Genomic DNA, 13,619 nt, shown 5'->3' with positions numbered 1-13,619 from the left:
CTAACCTATCTATTAGTTTCCTAGTCTAATTTTATTTTTTACTTTGTTACTGCTTTTTTTTTTTTTTTTTCTTTTGCTGCCTCAGGCAGCTTGTGGGATATTGGTTCACGAGCCCGGGGTCAGGCCGAAGTTCCTGCACTGGAAGCTCCGAGTCTGAACAACTGGCCTCACAGAGAACCTCAGACCCCAGGGAATATTCATCGGAGTGAGGTCTCATGGATTTACTCATCTCAGCACCAAGACCCAGCTCTACCCAACAGCCTATAAACCCCAGTGTTGGAAGCCTCAGGCCAAACAAGCAGTAAGACAGGAACACAATCTCACTCATTAAAAAAAAAAGAAAAATGAGATGGCAAAAAAATATGTCACAGATGAAGGAGCAAGGTAAAAACCTACAAGACCAAATAAATGAAGAGGAAATAGGCAGTCTACCTGAAAAAGAATTCAGAGTAATGATAGTAAAGAAGACCCAGAATCTTGGAAATGGAATGGAGGCATGGACTGAGAAAATACAAGAAATGTTTAACAAAAATCTAGGTGAACTACAGAATAAATAAACAGAGATGAACAACACAATAACGGAAATGAAAAATACACTAGAAGGAATCAATAACAGAATAACTGAGGCAGAAGAACTTATAAGTGAGCTGGAAGACAAAATGGTGGAAATAACTGCCGAGGAGCAGAATAAAGAAAAAGGAATGAAAAGAACCGAGGACATTCTCAGAGACCTCTGGGACAACACTAAATGCACCAACATTCGAATTATAGGGGTCCCAGAAGAAGAAGAGAAAAAGAAAGGGTCTGAGAAAATAGTTGAAGAGATTATAGTGGAAAATTTCCCTAACATGGGAAAGGAAATAGTCACCCAAGTCCAGGAAGCACAGAGAGTCCCATACAGATAAACTCTAGGAAAAACACACCAAGACACATATTAATCAAACTAACAAAAATTAAATTCAAAGAAAAAATATTAAAAGCAGCGAGGGAAAAACAAAATATAACATACAAAGGAATCCCCATAAGGTTATCAGCTGATTTTTCAGCAGAAACTCTGCAAGCCAGAAGTGAGTGGCAGGATATAATTAAAGTGATGAAAGGGAAAAACCTACAACCAAGATTACTCTAACCAGAAAGGATCTCATTCAGATTCGATGAAGAAGTCATCAGACAAGCAAAAGCTAAGAGAATTCAGCACCACCAAACCAGCTTTACAACAAATGCTAAAGAAACTTCTCTAGGTAGGAAACACAAGAGAAGAAAAAGACCCACAAAAACAAACCCAGAACAATTAAGAAAATGGTAAGAGGGACATGCATATCAATAATAACTTTAAATATAAATGGATTAAATGCCCCAACCAAAAGACACAGACCGGCTGAATGGATACAAAAACAAGACCCATATATATGCTGTCTACAAGAGACCCACTTCACACCTAGGGACACATACAGACTGAAAGTGAGGGGATGGAAAAAAGATATTCCATGCAAATGGAAATCAGAAGAAAGCTGGAGTAGCAATACTTGTATCAGGTAAAATGGACTTTAAAATAAAGACTGTTACAAGAGATAAGAAGGGACACTACATAATGATCAAAGGATCAATCCAAGAAGAAGATACAACAATTATAAATGCTTATGCACCCAACATAGGAGCATCTCAATACATAAGGCAAATGCTAACAACCATGAAAGGAGAAATCGACAGCAACACAATAATAGTAGGGGACTTTAACACACCACTTACACAAATGGATAGATCACCCAAACAGAAAATTAATAAGGAAACACAAGCTTTAAATGACACAATAGACCAGATCTAATTGATATTTATAGAACATTCCACCCAAAAGTGGCAGAATACACTTTCTTCTCAAGTGCACATGGAACATTCTCCAGGATAGATCACATCTTGGGTCACAAATTAAGCCTCCGAAAATTTAAGAAAATTGATATTGTATCAAGCATCTTTTCTGCCCACAACGCTATGAGATTGGAAACCAATTACAGGAAAAAAACTGTAAAAAACACAAATACATGGAAGCTAAACAGTGTGCTACTAAATAACCAAGAGATCACTGAAGAAACCAAAGAAGAAATTAAAAAATACACAGAAACAAATGACAATGAAAATACGATGGCCCAAAACCTATGGGACACAGCAAAAGCATTTCTAAGAGGGACGTTTATAGCAATACAATCTTACATCAAGAAACAAGAAAAATCTCAAATAAACAATCTAACACTACACTTAGCTTAATGTTTTTGAGATCCATCCATGTTTTGTGTAAGTCAGCAGTTTGTTCCTTTCTGTTGCTGAGTAATGTTACAATGTACAGATATACCACAGTTAAAAAACATTTGAGTAATTTCCAGGTTCTGGTGATTTTGAATAAAACCACTACAAACATTTATGTATAGGTTTTTGTATAAACATTAGTGAAATATTTTGTTTTTTAATTCTAACTTGTAATTTCACCGGCACAAAATATTTTCTACACTGCCTTTAGTCTATAGTAATGCTTATGCCTAGGGAATATACCAACCAGTTCAAAATAACATAAAATCAGAAATTGAATCAAGTAACAAACACCTGCAAATTCTGCAAATTACACTCTTAAAAATATTTTTTGCAATCATCTACATAATTAAGAACATAAATACTATTAAAGCTCTAGATTAATATTTAAAATATTGTTTAAATTTTACAAAATTAAAAATCAATGATATTACTAATTTGGATTCTACAGTCATAATGAAAAAAGGAAGAAGAGGTAAGAAATGTGGCTTGAAAAGTAAAGGGTTACATGCCTCTTTCACAACTCCCTGATTTAACGTATTATAAATTTCACCCAACTGGTTAGTACTTTTTTATCCATGATAACTGGGAAAGGATTTGAGTGACAAAATGGAAACATGGTAGATGTTACCTAGCATGTTGTGGTAAAGTGGAATGGCCCGTCCAAAGGTAGTAAATGCAGTCATGACTAGTAGGACCGCTACACCTGCAGGCAATTACAGAACAGAAAACATCATTCTCCATTCACAGTGGCATGCACACACATGCACCAGTGCTCACACATGGAGCCTTGGAGGAAGAACATGGGAAGCAAGCACACCAAGTACCTATCCATCAGGCCGATGCAGTCTTCAATACTTGAGCCTATGCACCTGCAGAAGATCCAAATTTTAAAAATACAAGGAAAGAAAAATTAGTCATTTTTAAAAAGAAGATATAAGACAAATACCGATGGTGTCAAAATCTTAATTATTGTTAATAGACAATTTTTGAATATCATGAATTTAAAGCTAGTGAGAAGGTTACTGTACTTGATGGATACCCAGAAATAAATTGTAAATACTACACAAATGGAATGCAAAGAAACAAGTCCACAGTAAAGGAAACTGTACTCTGTTTCTGTGGATAATTTCCAAGCACATATTGCTCATTTCTAATACTTTACATTCATTTGAACCATTGGTGATATTATGTCTTGATGAATAACTTGATATTTCAATGGCTATAATTGGTTTCATGTATACAGTTTCTTCTAAAAGGCTTTAAGCTGAAGTAAAAAACAGAATCAATAAAAAAGAAAACATGAGCTATTCAATATAATATAATAACCTGACGCTTAATACTCATTATTAAAGATTGATTTTAGCAGAAAATGAGTTAATGTGCTTTAACGTTATTCTCATGGATACTTTACACAATCACATTATTCCATTCCTTGGTTGTGACTGTCTTTAAAACATACTTATGTTTAAACATGAATTCATTTAACAGGCAAATTAACTGGTTTCACCATACTGCAGTTTATCTTGATACTTGCTTTTAAAAAATCAGTGCCATAACAGTCAAGTGAAAACAGGTTTTTAAACTGCCATAATATGTAACTCAAACAATAAAAAATAAGTAAGTACTCCCCAAGGAAATGAATAACTTGAGACTCAGGTAAGTAAAGAATCCACAGAGGTTAACATTTAAGTAAAATTATATAAGTACACAGAATTCTGATTTTGAAGTATTACAGAAATATTTCTTCCATCTACCAATAAATTTGAATTGTATTTCTTTCCCTTTTCTCTCATTAAACACATATAGCTGCAGTGCAGTATCAAGATTCCTTGTACAGCTATGATTTATTGAACTGTCTCATTCTTCTTGTAATATTTTTTCCAAATTCTAATTTCTAAAACTGAAAAAGAAGTTGAAGTTAAAATCATTATGTAATGAAGTAATAAGGTGCTCTTGTATAAGGCCAGACTGTCCATTATATCTTTAGAAAACTCTGTAACACGTAAATAAATATAACTATGTATAATAATAATTAAGTCACTATTTTCCTCCTTCATCAGTATCAGTTATAATATTCCTACTAGGTGGAAAATTATTTTTCTTTTGAGGATTGGCTTTGAGTGGCTTAGAAAAATATTAATGTACAGAAATACATGAAATACACTGTGAAAAAAGCTTTTAAAAAAAAGCAAATAAGAAATTTAAATAAAAATATAGAGCACATAGCATTGAATTGGTTCCAAAATTCATAATCAAAACCATTTCTAAAAATAAAAAACAATTAGTATAAAAGTTTGCAAATTGTCTTATATGGTTTTCTTCTATTCCAAAGGACTTATTTTTTTCTAGTTTCCAGTTATACCTTCTTCAAAATGCTTTCTTAAAATACAGTAGTGCCATTTTTGTAAAATTAATAGTCTACTTCTTACTTCCAAATGATAATCTGAAAGCTATGGTTAGTTTGTAATCTGTATTTATTATAACCTTTGAAAGATAAATGTATTTGAAAGTAAGCTTTAACTTGAGGGGAAAGTTAAAGAGTGAATAATGAAAGATCTTCATTCATCCATTAAAAAAAAAAAAACTCCGTCACATGCCTACTAAGTGTTCCTACTATTCTAGGAGCTGGGGGGAGAAAAAAGATGAATTAGACATTTTCCTATTTTTAATGAGCTCAAACTTTAATGAAGGAGACAGATGCATAAACATATGTGTATTGTACAATACGATAAATATAATGAGGAACACGAACCAGTGACTTAGGAGAGTGTGGAGGAGGGACACAGAGTTTCAGAAGGTTGGGGTCACACCCTCGGAGAAGTTAGAAAACTGAAGTTCAGAGTTCAGAGTCCTGATAACCAGGATTGGGGGGCAATAATTTCTAAGGGGTAAGAAACAGCAGGAGCAAAAGCATCGATCTGAGGAAGGGTAGAGAGTATACGAACAGCTACAAATAATTCTGAATAGTTAGAGAACAACATATGAGGCAACAGGGAGAAGGAAAAAAAGAAGCTAGATCACTAGAAAGGAACCAGAACTGAAGACTGTCTGCTTAGGAACAAACAATGGGAAACCACTGCAGGGTTCTAAAGAAGTTGTGAAATTGCTAGATGTGTGTTATACAATGATCTCTTTGCCCACTGAAGGCTAGTCAGCTGGGAGCCAGACAGATCCCTTTGGCACAGAGACTGTTTTAGTCTCTGTAAGAGATGATGAAGGATTAAACTAGGGAAATGGTAACTAGGATAGAGGCAGAGTTGGATTTAAGGAATACCTTGAAACGTATGCGGAAAAAAAAAAAAAAACAGTAGTTGGTGGCTGATTTGATGATGGAAGAGGAAAGATCAAAGGAGTTAAAGATGACTCATACTTCTAACTTTGAGAATAGTGGTACCATCAGTGAGAGAATGCAAGAGGAGGAATACCTTCCTCTGTGTGTGTGTGTTCCGGAAGCAGCGTTGATGTTTCAGTCTTAGGTATCTAAAGTTTAGTGTGGTTTTCCTACAACCAGGTAGAAATGTTCCTCAGCATCTGGAAAGATGAGTCTGCTGGAGGGGACGGTGTGGGGGGAGGAGAGGGAAGCAGGAGGCACAGGTACAATGATCCAGTTTTGAAACATCATACAGGAGAAGGCTGAAATCATGTAAGTGGATGTGATGGCTGAAGAAGGATCTATAAAGTGAGAAAAGAAGAGACTGAGACTGAAACTCAAGGAACTCCAGTAATTAGTAAATGACATAAGATGAGCTCATAAGCCAGAAACATAGGAAAATATGTTTGAGTAAAATCCATTAATTGCAGTGTCATGGAAGCCAAATCATGAAAAAACTTCAGGAAATGGATGATCATCGATCGTTGTCAAGTGCAAGAGAGGTCTAGTAAAAGACCTACTAAGAGTATGTTAGTTGTCATAGTCAAGGTCACTAGAATTTAGGTTGCTGTGAGTTGAGAAGCAAATTGCAAATAAGAGAATAGAAGCAAGGGAAAAGGGAAGAGCTACTGAGGGGGTGGGGTGTGAGGTCAAGAAAGTTTGTCTAGGAGATTTTGTAGGGTATTTGAGATTTAAAGGTATTTATAAGTTGAGGATAAAACAAGAATGGAAGACAGAATAAGAGTGTGGTCCCATTTTTTCTAAATACAAATCACTGTGTATTTAAAGATGTATATTCTATTTCAACTCTTTGTACTTGACATAAGCAAATAATTAGTACATGCAATTTATGTAGATTCAGGAAAATCAAAGAATAATGGAAACATTAAACTTTTGAAGAGTCAAAATCCCAAATAAGAGACTGAATAAAGATGTGAAATAATATAATTCTCTAGATAATTAGTGTTCTAAAGTAGAAACTTTACAGAAAGTTCAGAAAGAGAAACTGTAACATGTTAATATATTAAAAAAACTGGAATTCCAAATATTGAGCTGTGTTTAACATTTGCTTGTACTTACTGATTTATGAACACCTTGATATACCCATACAAGTAACATAGTTGAGATATTTTGACAAAATCTTCTCTGAATTTTGAAATTAAAATGGAAAAATATTTTAAAATTTCATTACAGAAGTTATCGACAATAATTCCACAAGCAGCCCTTCTTTTGTTCTCTCCAGCAATGGAAATTCTTTCATTACATACATTTAAAAATATAAAAAGAATTGATAAGAAAAATATTAAGGCATATAGAAAATTTAATAGTATCAAATCATGATTCTAATATTACTAAAAACTTTTAATGAATTTTTTAAAGATGCCCTATTAAAAATAAATATCCCGGGGCTTCCCTGGTGACACAGTGGTTGAGAGTCCGCCGGCCGATGCAGGGGACACGGGTTCGTGCCCCGGTCTGGGAGGATCCCACATACCGTGGAGCGGCTGGGCCCATGAGCCATGGCCACTGGGCCTGCACGTCCGGAGCCAGTGCTCCGCAACGGGAGAGGCCACAGCAGTGAGAGTCCCGCTTACCGCAAAGAAAAAAAAAAAAAAAAAAAAAATCCCAGTTCACGTCTCCAAACAAAAATTAAATTGACATTCATCATGGACGCAAGTGATATTAGTAAAGAAACTATAATCTTTGCTCTTACGACTACTCAACTGCACACTAAATTTAGTTTACATGTCCTCTTTTAAAATTTCTACCTTGCTAATTTCAAATATGAATATCATTTCTAAGTTTTAAATTCTTGCTAATCATTTCAAAATACAGAGGGATCTCTGATGAAAGGATATAAATTGGAAGAATAAAAATTCACTGGACTGTGACCTCCTAGTGATCAAGAGCTGTGTCTTGCTTATTTCTGAACTTAGCTATCACTGTATCTGATACACAACAGGTGTTCAATATAACAAAGTTGAAGAATGAATGAAATGAGAAAGGCTGCTAAAATAAAAGTTCTCTAGTCAAGGCAAGAGGAGACAATGTTATTTTTTTTTCCTCTAGGAATATTAGTGAGACTCTCCTGATAGGTACTAGCTAAATGGATCACCTATTTTAAAAACATCTAAAGAACTTATTAGAGTCAATACATTTAATGTGCTTTTAGAGTGGTAAAAGGGCTTTTAAGGTATTACATGATAATTTTACTTTCAGATGATCATTAAACAGTATTCAAAGTAAGAACTTCCTTCTGAAAAATGATTTGAAAGACTATTTCCATTAACTTGGTTCCTGAATTATCCAGCTGACATAATATTGGCATATAAAAGAAAAGCTGTTTTCCAAAGTGGAGTTGGCATGGTGAGCTCACGCTTACTGATAGGTCATTTATTATGTATGTTTAGGAATAAAAATAGTCACTTGTCCCATCATCCCTACTGCCCCTATGATCTTCCTAGGGAAAGATTCTATCTCTACATGCTCAATTTGAAAGGAAGGAACTGAATGCATAGAGCACCTCATTGCTTCATTAAAAGGATCTCAAAGCACAGTGCTGCACTGCAGTAGTGTACAGAGGAGGGCTTAAGCATTTAGAAATGCCCAAATCCTAAATTCCATTCTGAGGCTGAGACCACAGAACTCTTAGGAAGTGAGTGAACCTGGACAATGCGGATGCTGTTAGAAAAAGGATGGCAGGAAGATAAATGAAAACAAAGACAAGAAACTGACAGGATTAAGTCAGTCATTACAGAATCCATTTACCTTAGAAGATGCCAGGGAGTACACTAGTCAAATTCTGTCTCACCATCATTCTGCACCAGTGAATTTAAAGTCATCATTTTATTTACTAGGGTTCCCAAGTGATCTGGTCAGGTTTGTTTCCTGTTACACCTTCATCCTCCCTTTTGGTTGACATCCAACTTTTGTTACTGTGGTAAATTGATCTATTCGTTGTCCCTCCTTCTACTTTCCCCCCACTATATATCTTTTCTTTTATTATATAATCATGATTTAAAAGGACTGAGAGGAAGACACACCAGCCACACATCCAGACTATGTACGGCTCTGTGATCTCACTTTCATTTCCCTAATGGCTTTGTTGTATTAGATTTGCAAAAACAGCAAAAGGTCTCATTTTGAATGGCAACAGCTGTTGACATCAACATTACATTGAATAATGTTTGTTTAATTTTAGATGCAAAACAATAAAACCCTCTTGTGGATGATTATTTTAGCAGGCAACGTTTTCCCTTTCTGTTGCTGACCCTTCTGCTCCAGCAATACCAGTATCTTCATGAAATACCCTTAACTGAAGTGTGCCCAAAACTCGCCAGGGGAGCAGCTTATTCTTTCTAATTTCCTTGAAGCAGAGTGTCTATGTGACTATTTCAGTATCCTCAAACCAGTGAGGTGGCATTAGCTCTTCCAAGCTGAATTTGAATGGCAGCATATTACTTTACCTTTTGAGGATCTGCCACTTCACAGAGTGAATTAAGCTGATTTCTTGACCTGCAGGAAATTGTAGCAGCATCTGCAAATTGATGTCCTCTTGGCAGAAAATGATGTTGCTTGCTTAACTTCTTCAATATCCCCTAACAGCCAGCCCTTACTCTGGCAGAAAATCTCTTTATGGAATCTCATACTTTCCTGCCAGATCTAAAGCACCCAAGATGATTCTCCACAAGTGTCTCTGTGTGTTTGTATGTGTGTGTGCACATGTGTGTGGGCACTCACAATGGAGAAGAGGCTTTTTGGACAGAAGGAGGACACAGCATGTGAAACTGCCCTTGATTCTAAATTTATTCCCCTTCTACAGGAAAGAGAAGGAAAAGTCCTTATTAAAAGAGATTTGCTGTCTTTTAAAGAACTAGTTGTTGGGATTTGTTCGATGAAGTGACATTATTTCTTTTATAGTTCAGTGCTTTTCTTCTTTCTGTAATATGTCTTTGTTACTCAACTGTTATCAGTATCAAAAGTAGTCTAATTATTATTCATTTTACAATGCATCCTTTTGAAAAGTAGAAAAATGTGTACCCATCTTTGAATTGTCCTATATTGGTTGAAGAAACACTAGGTTGTAGGTTAACCTATAATAGAATCACTTTCACAAAATGTACTTGTATTTTAATAAAAATACATATCACTTGGTTCCTTTTTTTTTTTTTTTTTTTACCATCACTGCTTTTGCTTATATTTTGCTGAAGGAGTAATACAAGGCAGCATTTATCAAAAAGAGACCTTCACTTTAAAGTGATTGTAACAACAAAGAAACAGAAACAGAAAATCTCTGTTAAAGATTTATTAAGCATGAATCTCAAAAGTACAATTACTTGTCTTTTCTGATATCTTTAATCCTCAGTAAAATTTGGAAGAATTTCTACACTCCATACAAATTATACCTGATACCAGCTTCACGAAGGTGTCAATAGAAGTTACAGGAAAATGTTCAACAGAACTATTTTAGAGGGTATAAATTCGATTCCATAAAGCATTCTTATAGAAAAGAGTTCTCTTAAAATCAACACATTATATAAACACGAATAGAATTTTGCGTGAGATATTATGTATTCAGTAGACTGTGTCAGGGATAAAATACACGTATGCACCTCTTGATTAGTAATACGCACATGATTAAGCTTTGGACCAGTAAAGTTGCTTACCCTTGGGTGCAGTTTGGATGGCATGGGTGGCACTCCCGATCCTGATCAGCATACTTGAAAATGAAACTGTTTGCCCCCTGTAAGCCATCTGGACATTTTTCCACACAGTTCGGGCCATCCTTAAAATGGGAGCACTTTGTACAGTTGTCAGGTCCCTGAAGTGTGAAAAAAAAAAAAATAGAGGAATAAAACTGGGTGCCATTTCCTCTGGAATGTATTCATCTGGTCTAGTTACTGAGACTTCAGTGGGTGGCCAATCTTCCTCTAGAGAACTGAAGAGCATTTTCAGAAGTACAAATGGGGATGCTGCTATTGTAGCTTTCTGATCAGCAAAACTGTCCAGTGATTTTTCTAGAAGGACATCAGCATTTTCTTTCTGTCATTTATTCCTAGTGAGATTACAGTGCAACGATATTTGATAACAACACATTATTCCTGGAAATATTTTATCACAATCACTGGGAATATGTGAAAATTCTTACTAAGTAGTTAATGAAAATAAGGAAATGGTAGGAACTAGGTAACACTGAATTTCATATACAAGTGAGATGTAAACTTTCCTTTGGTAGTACCATGACTATTTGAACAATGAATTTAAATTTTTTTCTATAGTTGAGTTATCAGGAATTAGGTAGTTTAGGCAAACAAATGTTAATTTCTAAGTTACTCTCCAACTCATATCATCTTATGATAATGCTAAAAATCATGTCTATTAATAGGGATTTTAGCAAATAACAGTACAATACTGAGAGCACAATAAAGGCACAATCTGATGAGCAAAAATCAAAAACTTGTACATACAAAAGAAAATTATATGGAGAAACTTACTCAAGAATGAAGGTGATATAAATATGAGCATGATAAATCTAACTAAAACTAGCTCACTTCATATATTTATGTTTATAATATCTAATATGTATAATTATAGTAAGCAGTAACGTGTAAATATATTTAAATGTCATAACAAAAGTAAAAATCTTAAATTCATATTAAACATCTAAAAATTGTACCAAAAAAATGATTTGGACGTGGTGCTGGGGATAGTAAGCATGCAAGAAATGATAAGTAGTACATTCTCAAATCAAATTGAGAACATTTTGGTGAAAAATACTATTTCCTTAAAAGATGTCCATATATTTACACATTCAGGTGTTTTAAATAATGATATTACCTACTCAAAATTTACTTTTAGTTCTCCTTTGTGAACATCAAATTGTCTTAGGATTCCTCTTCTCTTTGACTACTTCTTGGAACTTCTTACCTTGACTCTTTTCTCCCCAAAATCTGCTTATATTCACATAGTTTAACAATTAGGACAGGTCACATTGAAGATAATTTAGATAAATAAGATATACTAAGTATAGAGGGAAATATTTAATATTATTAAGTTTATAATTATAAACAATGTCTATTTGGGAGACGAGCAAGCAACATTTTACAGAACTGTTTATTAGACAGGGCGTGTGGCGATCAGTCTATTCACGGGAGTGTGTTACATCTCTCTACGGATGCTAATCCAAAAGTAGCCAGACATTGCAAGTGGTGATATAAGGCATCAGGAAATCAAGAAATATAATACTTTAAAATTTAAAGATAAAGGCAGCTAAGGAAGAATAGTAGTACAAAGAAGAAAGGGTAATCAGGAAGAGATTTCTGGAAATCCTGAGACTGGTGAGGTTCAATCAAACACCTATCTTACTATTTTGAAGTGAGATTTAGAGTATCTATTATCTATCTATCTATCTACCTATCTATCTATCTATCTAAACAGTTATAGGTATATCTAAATCTCATACTTCTAAATCTCATATATATATATATTTGTTTATGTATATAAACATATATGTATATATATGTATGTACATATATATATGTGTGTATATATATACTTATTTATTCTGTGAAAGAGAATCCCTATTCAACCTGAAGAGTTTGCTGCTGGCAACTTATTTCCTACCAAAAAAGAATACTTCACATGTTTCCAATTTTAACACCTGCTCATGGGTACTTAAGCACATAATACTGTCTATTATACAAAATCATCTACTGTGCAAGTATGCTCAGTGGTATGACATTGTACAAGACAAGAGACATGCTGATGTCTTCTTTCAGAACACAAGAATAAAACTTACTGTGAGTAAATTAGGCAGTGGTAGTCAGAATTAGGAATTATTTTTCTATAAAATACTTCTAATGTAAAATAATGTCCAGGTAAAATCAGAAGATGTAAAAAATTTATGAAACTAAAATTAAATTCACATTTAATCTTTAGGCAGACTTTAATAGGATAAATTTTTTTGTGCTTAATTGTTTTTAAAGCATCTCTTAACTATTTAATTGTATTATCATGATATGAAATCAAATGTCCTGAGCTGACACAACTAAAAGATGTCCTGACAAATCTCAAAAGAAATGAAATGTCTGATTCTCTATCTCATTTCCATAATAAAGAGATTTAAAGAAATACATGTTGTCTAATACTTACTCTTTTATCATTATATTCCCAAAGCTTTTAAGAAGCTAGGTACAGCGAATGAACTGATAAATGCAACAACCGAAAAGAGAGATGAAGGCAACATTCTTCCTTATCTCTGATTTTAAGCTACCCTTGGACCCAGTAATCTAGACAGAAAACTAAAGGATAGGCTAAATCCTGAGGGAAACATTTCATTTTTTTTTTTTTCTCAGTGACAATTGGTATTTTTCTCTGGTAGCCGCTGTAAGAGAGAAAGCCACTATTCACCAGTATCCAATTCTCTTCTACTTCCAGCCTCACAGAATATGGAAATTCCCTCCCACTAGAGGGGAGGTGTGTGTCTCGCTTTGGACAATGAAATTAAGTAAAAGCAATTTATGAGAGCCAGTGCTAAACTCTCCAGCTTTGGACAATGAAATTAAGTAAAAGCAATTTATGAGAGCCAGTGCTAAACTCTCCAGCCTTCTCTTTCCCAGCTGCCATGACGTGGGGATCCCATGTAGATGTAGAGATGCCATAACTTCAAAGCATCCTGGAATGCCAGACCACCACAGGGAGGGGGTCCTGCCTTAGAAAGTTCCCCAGACCTGCAGTGCACTTTACATGAAAAAGATTTAAACATTTTTCTGTAAGCTACTGCAATATGGGGGTTATTTGTTGTGGCAACACAAGCTCTATTAACCTGGATTTAACAGCTATTTTAGCTTTAACAAAAACTGTGTTTCAAAAATCAGTTTCCCTCGCTCCCCAAAAATCAGTTCCCTTCTCCTATTCCCTCCCTTCTCTTGCTGGCTCTGTGGCT

At 34.6% G+C, this 13,619-nt stretch overlaps 1 protein-coding gene across 4 annotated transcripts in view; it reads right to left on the bottom strand.

The window, feature by feature from the left end:
• ERBB4 (erb-b2 receptor tyrosine kinase 4) overlaps window positions 1-13,619 on the bottom strand; it is a 1,127,099-nt gene that overhangs the window by 256,677 nt on the left and 856,803 nt on the right. For 2 of the 4 annotated variants that reach the window (XM_027122307.1, XM_027122329.1), the window contains exons 15-16: window positions 10,342-10,496; window positions 3,129-3,173 (exon numbers count right to left, since the gene is read on the bottom strand). In XM_027122307.1, coding sequence (XP_026978108.1) covers window positions 3,129-3,173; window positions 10,342-10,496 — 200 coding nt within the window. Of the gene's footprint in view, window positions 1-2,932; window positions 3,008-3,128; window positions 3,174-10,341; window positions 10,497-13,619 lie in introns of all 4 variants that reach the window. The other 2 variants (XM_027122298.1, XM_027122318.1) reach the window with 1 other exon arrangement.

The sequence above is a fragment of the Aethalodelphis obliquidens genome, unplaced genomic scaffold (genome assembly GCF_003676395.1).
Source record: "Aethalodelphis obliquidens isolate GAN/ISIS:26980383/991018 unplaced genomic scaffold, ASM367639v1 scaffold2, whole genome shotgun sequence".
Lineage (NCBI taxonomy): Eukaryota > Metazoa > Chordata > Mammalia > Artiodactyla > Delphinidae > Aethalodelphis > Aethalodelphis obliquidens.
The sequence above is the reverse complement of the archived record's forward strand: the minus strand, read 5'-3'. Positions and strand labels throughout refer to the sequence as shown.